Source organism: Eschrichtius robustus, chromosome 13 (assembly GCF_028021215.1).
Source record: "Eschrichtius robustus isolate mEscRob2 chromosome 13, mEscRob2.pri, whole genome shotgun sequence".
Taxonomy (NCBI): Eukaryota; Metazoa; Chordata; class Mammalia; order Artiodactyla; family Eschrichtiidae; genus Eschrichtius; species Eschrichtius robustus.
Genome location: NC_090836.1, coordinates 81476247 through 81487789, shown reverse-complemented (window position 1 = coordinate 81487789; position 11543 = coordinate 81476247). Strand labels below are relative to the sequence as shown.

Sequence of the window (11543 nt, the reverse complement as noted above, 5' to 3'; positions counted from 1 at the left end):
CTAACAAAACAAGGGAAAAATAAGTATTAAAATTATCAAAATAGACAAAATAAAAGCCAGCCGAAATAATGATACTAGCTAACACATAACAAAGGATCATTCTAGGCCAAGTACAGTGCTGAGCATTTCACAGACATGGTCTCATTTCATCCTTTCAACAACCCCATAAGGCAGAGGTATCTCAATTATCCTGAGGGGACTGAGGCCTAGAGGGATTAAGTAACTTTGCAAGGTATAGTTGCAGGGCAATAGAGCTGAAATACCTCCTGCTCATATGGCTCTGTAAATACATGTGCATTTCTTTTCATAAAACTTTATGTAACTCATCTTTTTCATGCTTAATAAAATCTCCTTTTGATGGGAATTTGGGATTAGGATGGATAAACAGGATGGATATATATACAGGATGGATAAACAACAAAGTCCTACTGTATAGCACAGGGAACTATATTCAATATCCTGTGACAAACCGTAATGGAAAAGAATATGAAAAAGAATATATATATAAAACTAAGTCACTTTGCTGTACAGAAGAAATTAACACAACATTGTAAATCAACTATACTTCTACAAAATTAAAATCTCCTTTTGTATATACACCCTGATATTATCCTTATTATAAAGAAGCATGGAAAGCTTCATTTAAAAAACTCAATCCACCATTGGATATGAATAACACTCCTATTGTTTGTGAATTGTTAATTTTGTACACTCTATATTTGGGAGTCAGTGGTATCTTAGAAAACAATTCCTATTGCATATCTCTCTTTTGATTCATCTATTAATCAATTTGAGGAATTCATTTGTGGTTGTCTGTGGATATCTCTTCTTGAACTCAGAGGTGTAAACTCCGTGGGTTACTGGTAATCAATAATGGAAGATGATGATATTGACGTTCTTTTATTAAAACAAACAAACTATCCTTTCTCCAGTAGGAAGATAATTTGATTGTGTATTCTTCTACTAAATCAATTCTACTGCATCATATTTGTCACCCTAGATCTGGTGACACCAGGAACACTTTTAGGCCTCAAAAAGTGTTTGCTAACATCAATCATGCCATGGATTCTTAGGCCCTATGGAATTAGGATTTATGCACGTGTAAGGTATTCCATGTCATAGTTTAGGATGTTTTTATTTTGTTTTCCTATGGCTTGCAGGGGCCAACACAAGGATACCCAAATGTATAGCCTCTTTTTCTGTTGCTGGGATCAAATTTAATTGTTAGATCACTTCGATACAGAATGGAGTGATGCAGCACTTTCCAACTGCTCAACTCATCTTCTCTAGAAATCCTTTCACCTCTAAACATGTTAGTTTCCCTCTCCCTAAAAACATAAAAAATGCTTTCTCAGCACCATACTCCTCCCTATTCCTCTTTTTTTCTTCCCTTCTCACACTGGCCACACGTCTTGAGAGAACAGCCTCTGCCCTATTTCCTCTCTGCTCTTTTATTGCTCAGTCACTGTTCTGTGGCGCCCACCTTCAACTAAACCACAAAAGTCAACAAAACCACCATCTTCCCACCTCCATCCCACTGCCAAATCCAAGGAAGACTTTTTACTTCTTATTGTAATGGCCCTCTAGGCTGTATTTGACATTGCTGCTTGGCTCTTTCTAGTTTATTTCATGAGTTCCTCTTACTCTAGCACCACCCACCCCCCGTTTAAATAAAATTTCAGCTTTATTGCAGTATAACTGACAAATAAAATGTTAAGATATTTAAAGTGCTCGTCGTGGTGACTTGGTATACGTATACATTGTGAAAGGATTTTTCCCATCCTCTAGCCTTTTTTTCTTAAATTCTGGTGTTCTCCCAGCTTCCCACCTGTTTTCACTGCTCTTTTTACACACTGTCCTTGGGCTGAGTTTACCCACTGTCATAGTTTCACCCACCACATTATGTGATACTCTCATATCTACCTGAAACTTCCCCAGAGCTACTGACTTAAATACCCAAGCGTCTCAAGGAGATCTCCACTCTGACTCCCATACATTCTCAAACTCCATTTGTCCCAAATTAAACTTAGAGCTTTCCCACCTAAATCTGTCCTCTTCACGTAGTCTCTTCCTTTGTTTAATGATTATCCAGCCACTGAAGCCAAGAATCTGAGAAATCATCTTAGGCTCCTTCTTAATGTGAAACCACTTATCTCTTACGTATTCCTTCCTCTCTATCCGTACTTATTACATATTACATATGACTTATGTCAGGCCCCCAGCATCTTCTTCCTGGACTATTTTAACAGTGGTTTCCCAACTCTCCTGACTCTGGTTTTGATACCTCATACCCATTCTCTGAACACTACCAGTGTTCGTTTGATAACATGAATCTGACCATGTCACTCCCCTGCTTAAAATTCTTCAATGAGTCCCCCATTCATGCATTCAAGATTAAAGGTCCAGCGGTTTAAGGTCCTTTGACACGCGTCCTTTTCCAATTTTGCCAGTTTCAACTCTGAGGTTCCATTTTTTAGGCAAGTCGTCCTTCAACCCTTCCTCACTTCCAGGATGTCCCAGCTCTGCACTCCCCTTGCGGCCACTGCACACTCATATCATAGAATTCTCTCATTACGGCATACTGAGGTAATCCTTCTAAGTTTCTAAGGTGGGAATGTGGCTTGTTTCCATTTTAGATCTCCAGGGCCTGGAAATGTACATAATGAGCACTAAATAAATACTTGTTGAACTGACAGAACTGAGCTCATTTGTACTGGGTTGCCAACGTGGAAAGCAGTAACAAAACAGCTTTAAAATATAAATCTTGACGTTGACTCTTTCTTTCACAATTGCTTTTGAAATGTTTGTATGAACATTTTCGTTTTATTAGCGAAAAAAAAAATAAAAACGGAAAACACTCTCATGTCTCCCCGTCGGGGAATCGAACCCCGGTCTCCCGCGTGACAGGCGGGGATACTCACCACTATACTAACGAGGAACTGTACGGAGGTTGGTTTTCCGGGAGGCCTCTTATCCCTTTTTACCCCGCCCCTCCCTTACCATTTGCAGCCACTAGTAGGCCTGACATTCTTCTACTGCTATTGCAACTTCCATCGAAGTTGAATGGAACTAAAATGCAAGCGTTCAGTTTGATCTCCCCGCCGCACTTATTTCCATCGGCTTACCCTTCCTCTAACTTCTACTCCCTTCCTTTTCCTCCTCCTCCTCTTCCTCCCCCTTCGGGAGCAATATCAACCCACCTCTGCACCCCTCAGCAAACACACTCCCAGAGAGCAAAGCGCACGCCTTGTCGCGCTGCACCAAGGGACTTGTAGTTCCATCCCTGCCGTACCGCACTCTCCTCCGACTTTAAGGAACTTCCTTTCCCGGCGGGCGCCGCGAACTCCTCCTCCTCTGCTTTACCTCCCTCCCGCCTTCTCTTGCTCTCAGTCGAGTAGTCAGTCTGGCAGCTGAGTGTTGGGGTGCTGATCGCGTGCAGCGGGACCCCGCACAGCCATGCCCGAGGTAGTGGATGCGTGCTCCTTGGCCTCCCCGGTGTCCGTCTGCCGGACCAAGCACCTGCACCTGCGCTGCAGCGTCGACTTTACTCGCCGGGTACTGACCGGGACCGCCGCACTCACCGTCCAGTCCCAGGAGGACAATCTGCGCAGCCTGGTACGGTGGGACAGGCTCCCAGTGCCCGCCTCTCGTCTCTCACCCCGCTTCGGCCCCTTCCCGGTCCCACACCCCCGCCTGCTTTGCGCATCCCTCGGTGCTCCTCCGCAGCCCGCAACCCGTGTTCTGCACCTCCTCTTCAGCCCACACTCATTTCTCAGCGTCCCCTTCAGCCCCCACGCACCCCATATCGATCCCTCCCAACCCAACTTGAGTCTCTGCAGTCCTTCCTCACCCACTACGTATACCTGCCTTCTCCTCCACCCCTTCCCCCAAAGCCTCCTTCCCAGTCCCTGGACACATCCCAGGGCCCATTCCACGCCCCGCTTCTCACCCAGCGCTCAAGTTTCATTTAAGCACGAATCCCTCTTCCCCCGCTAATCCTAGCTCCCAGCGCTAATGCCCCCTGCGGTCTCCCCCTATCCTCGGCCTGCAGCCCAGAACTCCCTCCTCAGGCCCCAGAATTCTTTCAGTCCCCAGTGCACCTTCCTCAGTCCACAGTCTCAGCTAAGTCTCAGGCCCTGTATCCTGCCGATTCTCAGTCCCACCTTTCCCTCCCAGGCCCCTTTATTTCAACCCGCAGGTCTGCCGGATACGACCGATCACCGTCTCCCTGCCAGTTCTCAACCCCCCTAGAGAATTCCCAGCCCTGCTTTGATCCTTGCAGTCTCTACTTTCTAACTCCAGATGCAGCTCTCTCCGGGTTCATGGTCCTTCCTACCTTTGATTCTTATCACTCTTCTCTTCTAATAATTTAAGCTCTTCAAGCTTTCTAAGGATGGCTCAATACAATTTGTTAATAGTTGGCTCCCAGAAGCAAATAATATTGCGCTTTTTAGAAAATGACTTCTACAAGCTCTCTAGCCACTTGAATGATGAAAAACTTGTTTAGATTTGTGGAATGTTATTAAATTATTTTATCTGTACAACATAACCTGTTTTCAGTGTTCTTACTCAAATTGTCTGATAGTATTTGGATTGTACCTTTCACCTGAAGAATTTCATAGATAAGCATTTTAGAAATAAGAGGAACAAGAAAAGGCCAGCCACAATGTATTTGCATAGAGTAGTGTGGCGATAGCTACCAAAGCCCAGCAATAAGCAATCAGATAACGTATTTTGTAGACTTGATGGAGGGAAATGAATAGGGTCAGTTAATTGGGCATAATAAGTTTAGATAAGAGTTGGTTGTTTTCATGATTTTTTCCTGCTTGAGTAATAGGCCTGTATTTTGAGTTCATTAATATGAACTAATATAGCATGTAACTTTCTTACTTTGTGATTTAGCAATTTGCTAGACTAATTATGATTTGAAAAATAGGTCGACTCCTCTATGTATTGATTTGCAGTCACCCCAAGTACTATAAGGAAAATAAATAATTAAAGCATTATAAGCAAGATGATAACTATTTCCCTATAGGTTGTACTTTGGTCTGCTTCAAGTGCCAGGCTATCGTTTATTGCAGACAGCTTTGCCCAGGCAGGATCAGCTGAACTTAAGTCCTGTTTCAATGCAATCTCTCTTTTTATTAAAAGAAAGTGAATTTTGATAGTTTATCACTGCTTAATATGACCTTGCACTCTCACTTATTTATGAAAATAAAACGTTTACCTCTGTTCCATGAGTAAGCAAGAGTCAGGGTGCTTAAATTTTGAAAAGAATGTCCCTTCAATGTCCCAGTCTAAAAACCTGCCTGTTTTTGCATTCCCCAAATCTCAAGAGAAGATTTTTAAATGACTAATTCTAAATTGTCAACTATCCAGTTTCCTTTGTTTTTCTTTCTTATTACTATTTTTGATCAATTGCTTAATAACATTTATCAGTGAAATTTGAAGGGAAATTTCTTAAGTAATTTGGGAGTGATGGCTGAGGTCAGGACTTGAGATACACAGCTTAAACATTGCATTTTCTATTTTCTCTTGGTCCAGGACTTGTTTCATGCATTACTTGGCACCTGCTGTTTCTCCGGCACTGTGTTAAACCCTGGGAATGCAAGCCTAAGTAACTTTTTCTTTTTAAGAACCCTCAGTCTAATGGAGAAATAAATCACTATAATGTGGTACAGTAAGTGCTACTGGAGAGGGTCGGGCCAACTGCTATAACAAACACAGAGGATACGAAAATGGTTTCACAAAAAATAGGTATAGTAGTCTTCTGATTCAGAACAGATTTGAAAAGTTTAGGAAATACAGAAAATAGAATGTGTTCCACTGGGAAATGACCCAAATAATTCACCCTTATGGTTATGAGTAGTATAAACGTAAGTAGTTTATATACATAAGATACTCCAATCAAGTTTTTACAACAAATCAGATACTCAGAAATAGGTGCCAGAATATAACAAAGGAGTAACTTATTCTTAAGCTATAAAATCTAATGTTTCTGAATATGCAAATGCAGGAAGATATATCAGTCTAATTCAGAGTAAGGGCAACAGTTGAGGGACCCAAAAAAAAGAGAGTACCCCAAAAGAAATAATTGCCCATTGGGAGGGAAACAGGTGATACTCATAACAAATTTGGCTGCTCTTAAAAAAAGAAAAAGAAAGGGAAAGAATAATACAACCAGGATGGAAATCTCTTCCCAACCAAAAATTGTTGACTCTAGAGAGGTAAGAATAAAATTGTTAAAATTTCCTGAGTTTATCACCGTAGTTAACTGATACAAAAGAAAGGTGACTGGAAAGTGGCTGTTTCTTGGCAGTCTAACTCCTTATGCTATTCCAGGCCAGATTTCAAGGGAAAGATGCCAGAGGTAGGAAGGTTAGTGAGCAGTTCTAGTTCAGGGCCTGACCTAGGGTGGTGGTAGAAGAAAAGAAAAAGTATGAGGACAGTGTAAAAGAAAAACTTGTTAACTGGCTGTGGGAGATTGGGAAGTGGGATCAGTTGTGGATTAGTTGAATGTTTCAAACCTTAGGTAAGTTGAGGAGTTTCATCAACGAAATAGAGAAATAAGCAGAGAGAGCAAACTTAGGGGACACAGTGGTGGCTTTGTTTTTAGAATTTTTAGAAGCCTATTGAATATGAGATGACATTTCCCATGGAAATGTCAAGCAGGCAGTTAGAGATATCTGCTGAAGTCCTGGGCAGGGGGTGAAGCTATGAAATAGACGGGTAGTCATCTGCACAGAGGTTCTAGGTGAAGATGTGGGCATGAGCGAGAACTAGGGAATGAAGAATACGGTAAGAAAACCAAAAGGCCAAGGCTAGCACATAGGGACATATCCATATTTAGGAGTTAGAAAGGAGGGGGAGGAAAAAACCATTAGACAAGGAGGAGAACCATTGATGTGTAAAGTCAAAGCAGCCAAGGAGAGGGCTTCAAACAGATGCTGCGGTCCATTAGGGCTATGAGCGGCAGAGGTCAAGGTTACTGAACAGAAAAGACCTGTTGTTCAGGAGGACTGCCCTTTCTGTGGCAGAGGAGCTAGAAGCCAGATTGAAGAGGGGGAAGGGAGGAGAGATTGATGAGGAAATGGAAATAACAGCCATAGATTGCCCTTGAAGATTAAGAAAGGAAGGAGAAAAATAGAATAATTATCAGAGTGGACAGAAGGATTGAGTGAAGTTTTAAAAATAATATGGAAGGCTGGTTTAGGTTGATTGGAAACAGTCTTGTGGCGTAGAAAGATTGAAGATTCTAGAAAAGTAGTTGAGAGATAATGAAAGGGTATGGTTTCTAGGGCTCAGATAGAGGATTATTGGGATGGAAAATCCTCAGACACTTGCTGACCCTCCCTTCCTGCCCAGAACAGTTGTCTTTAATCGGCCATAGCAAGTAGATATGCTCTCCCACTCCTCTATAGGGTCATTTGGTTAGAGTTGCCATACCAGGTTGGGCTTTTTCTAGATACACAACAGCAGTGAGGTACAGTCTACTTATTTGCCTAACAGGTGCCAAGGTTTGTTTTAATTTGGGGATATATGAAAGTAGTACAGAACAGTAGGACTATATGAATTCTAGGTAGAAATATATGGTAAGATATATTGAGGAGTCATGATGAAAGAAACAAGTTATAGATGGATTTTTTCCTAGTAGAGAAGTTAAGTTTTAGGAGACAGAAGCAAAGGCATTTTAATTTAGATCTGACTTTTACTTAAAGCTGGAAATTTGTGTGACTGTCCCAGAATTACCTAACAATATATATGCAAATCTTAGAGCCCCCCAAAAATTTCAGGAAGTTTAAAGTCCCATGAATTGGGACCTATGCTAACTTTCAACTCCGTTAATTCCTGTCTTTCACTATCTTACTCTCCCTAAGCAACTAGTTCTACTCTGTAGTCATTGTAGTTAGCCTATATGCTATATTAGTTTTCTCTGGTGCCTAAAACTATATTCTTATCATATAAAAATATTAATTTAATTCTAGATTCTGGATACAAAGGACCTTACAATAGAAAAAGTGGTCATCAATGGACAAGAGGTCAAATACGCTCTTGGAGAAAGACAAAGTTACAAAGGATCACCAGTGGAAATCTCTCTTCCTATTGCTCTGTGCAAGTACGAATGTTCTCATCTTTCTCTTTTATAGCTAAGTAAGGGGGATATATATTTTTATGTAATTTAGATATTTTTTTCATTTCCTATTTTTAGTTTGTGTGTGTGTAGTAACTGATACACTACTCCTACCAATCTGCTGTTCCGATTGAAGCTTATAGTGAAAATTACATGTTCTTAAGATATTAAAGAAGTTCATTGTATAAGGTACTCCAGAATAGGACTTTTGATAACTGTTAACTTCTTTACTCATCATTTTAGTAATACCTAGAGTGATGGTGGGAGCATGCCACCTTAAGGAGGCGTTTCAGGATCACCTGGGAAGCTTTACAAGCTGCACATTTTTCACCTTCTCCCCAGAGGCCAGCCACTTTTATTAATGGAATAACAACAGTGGCAAACATAGAACCATTTCTATGTACTTAAAAAGTGCTGGAGATGTATTCTTTCATCTAATCCTTATAGTAACCCTTTGTGGTATGATCTGCATTTTATAGACGAGGAAAGGGAACCTCAGAGAGAGAAGGTAACTTATTTAAGAAAGCGGTAGCCAGAACTGTCATATTGGGAGTATATCCCACTCCTAGATATACTGGGGAGGGAAAAAAGGGTGGAAAACCGTTGGCCTAGAACAAGGTCAATCTACCCCACCTTTCAGCGGTCAGTGTTTTCATGCCTTCTCTTCCCATTTAAGAAAAAGAAAGAAACTCTCACACATAATTTGTGAGATCTATCATTAACCATATTGTACAGATGAAGCACCTACCGCATAGGGAGGTTGAATAATTTGTCCAAATTCACAGCACCAGTTAGTGGTAGGTTCAAGCACAGGCACAGCCGCTGGTCTCCAGGGCTCTTGCTGTTTCCTTGTTAACAGTACTGCTCAATCTATCTGGGGTGAAGGACCAGTTTTTGTTAGTTCCACTCCGCCACAGGCTGATACTTTTGTGAAATGCAGTAAAAATGAATTCCTAGGAAGAAGAGATTAAATACAAACACATATATTTTATTATAGGTTCAACAGACATAAGAATTTATTCTCAAGTTCTTGACTTAACTTGTCCAGTAACAGTTTGCAGACTAGCACTGCCCTATGTTATGCTCTGGCACCCACCACGGTGGTAGTTGAAGTTCCAAAATTATTTCTTCTACCTTCCCACCACTATAAAAGATTACATGATATCACAGAAAAAAAGTTGGGGTATTCAACTAATATTAGTTCCTGTTACATCTTCATAAGCAGTTACCATGTAGAGAAAAGAACCCACAGGCTGGCATTCAGGTAGGAACATGTGAGGCAAACATTCCTAAAACTTACTCTCAAGCAGTGATGAGGGGCTTCCCTGGTGGTGCAGTGGTTGAGAGTCTGCCTGCCAATGCAGGGCACACGGGTTCGAGCCCTGGTCTGGGAGGATCCCACATGCTGTGGAGCAACTGGGCCTGTGAGCCACAACTACTGAGCCTGTTCGTCTGGAGCCTGTGCTCCGCAACAAGAGAGGCCGCGACAGTGAGAGGCCCACGCACCACGATGAAGAGTGGTCCCCACTCGCAACAACTAGAGAAAGCCCTCGCACAGAAAGTAAGACCCAACACAGCCAAAAATAAATTAATTAATTAATTTTTTTAAAAAAAGTTAAGGGAAAATATATCTTAAAAAAAAAAATCAGTGATGAGACTTCGTAAAATATTATTTATATTATTTGTGTTATTTATGTATTATGAATTCAGATTTTAGTTAAATTGAATTGTACTCTACTAATGTATTTGTTCCTTTCATTCAGAAATCAAGAAATTGTTATAGAAATTTCTTTTGAGACATCTCCAAAATCTTCTGCTCTTCAGTGGCTCACTCCTGAACAAACTTCTGGGAAGGAACACCCCTATCTCTTTAGTCAGTGCCAGGTAAAAAGACTTGGAATGATTTATTATCCCCAGCTCATGCAGTTGAATGAAGCAAAGTGGACAGTGGTCTTATGGATACCTGGGTCTTACCTAAGATAGTACTTTATTTTATCTTATATTATTAAAACTACATACATTTTCATTTATACCTGTCGTTATTGACACATTCATATATTACATTTAAAAAGAAACTTCCTTCAAATTTGAAAACATGTCTACCTAGATTGGACTATCTAGGTCATATTTATATTCACATCCTCAGCACCTAGCATAGAACTTGGCATAGAGTGGGAACTCAATAAATGGTCATAAAATGAAAGGAAAACACTGTTAAACAAATAGGTACCGGTTATGAAAATTGCTAACAATAAAGAAGGGGAAAGGGAAAGATCAGATTTCCCATTCCTCTCCAGACACCATTGCCCAGAGGTAACCACTGAGTTGGCGTGTTGCCTTTCCAGATTTTTCTTATACATTTACAAGTGTACATATTATGTAAATATATTGAATGTACCTTTAAAATGATATGGTTTAGACTACATCTGTTTTCTGTGTAACAACTAAGAATAAAGAACCACATAATTAGAGACAATCTGTCACAAAGATAATAAGTATCAAACTTTCTTCTGAAAAAAAAAGACTAATTCTTTTAGTAATCAAATAGTTTACAATTAAAGGAACTCGCTTCATTAAACATTGACTATATTTCCAAGCACTGTGTAAGGTACTTCACGTATTTAATCCTTTTAATATTCCTCTGTGATAGATACTATGGTAGGCTCACATTTGAAAACAAGTCTATCAAAAAGGAAGCAATGTTGACACCTGTATAGACGTGTTTACTTTCTATTGCCAATTGAATTTTTTTTTTTTTCTAAGAAACCCATAGTTCACTAATCTGGAAGAGATATCATGTCCTAGGCAAGAATGTACCAATTATGTACTCTCTGTCTCTTATCTGATTTTCATCAGTAATTCATATGGAATGTCCGTTGGCAAGAAATGCAAGATTTGTGAGTCAGGAGAATGTGAATTTTCAACATACTATTCCATTTCTTGTTGGACACAGTTTTTGAAATAGAGGAAAGAGATTTCAGTTAAATTAAGAAATTATTATAGTTGATAGGAAGCAGGTACACATGATTTTGTTTGATGAGTTTGCTTACGGCTATTCTCTATGCATATTTTTCTGGGTTTGGTCTTATCCAGTGAAATACATATAAACCCCACCCCTGGCATTGCTGAGCCACATAACCAGGGACTTTAAGGAACCCTAAAGGCATGGTCTTGGAACCTTATTTTGGGAGAGAGAACCAGGTGGTTCTTCTAGTTCTACTTAATCCATCTAGAGGTCGTTTGGGATTTCCTATCTATGGAGAATCTATTAGATTTGAAGTGAAAAGGGCTGGAGTTTGGAGGATAGAAGGAAGTTTGCAGAGGCATGAAGTCGGTCTGGGATTTATAACAACTTCAGAGAGAGATGTTAGTTCAGGGTTCCTTTAAGCTCAGTAGACCATCTCAGTGAGGC

At 40.3% G+C, this 11543-nt stretch overlaps 1 protein-coding gene and 1 non-coding gene across 2 annotated transcripts in view; one reads left to right on the top strand and one right to left on the bottom strand.

The window, feature by feature from the left end:
• Window positions 1–2866: 2866 nt before the first annotated feature.
• Window positions 2867–2938, bottom strand: TRNAD-GUC (transfer RNA aspartic acid (anticodon GUC)). Its single transcript has one exon. It is a non-coding gene; the product is annotated as a tRNA-Asp (tRNA).
• A 447-nt stretch (window positions 2939–3385) lies between these two features.
• Window positions 3386–11543, top strand: part of LTA4H (leukotriene A4 hydrolase) — a 28445-nt gene continuing 20287 nt past the window's right edge. The window contains exons 1-3 of the mRNA XM_068559615.1: window positions 3386–3615; window positions 7986–8116; window positions 9895–10015. Coding sequence (XP_068415716.1) covers window positions 3457–3615; window positions 7986–8116; window positions 9895–10015 — 411 coding nt within the window. The 5' untranslated portion in view covers window positions 3386–3456. The remainder of the gene's footprint in view (window positions 3616–7985; window positions 8117–9894; window positions 10016–11543) is intronic.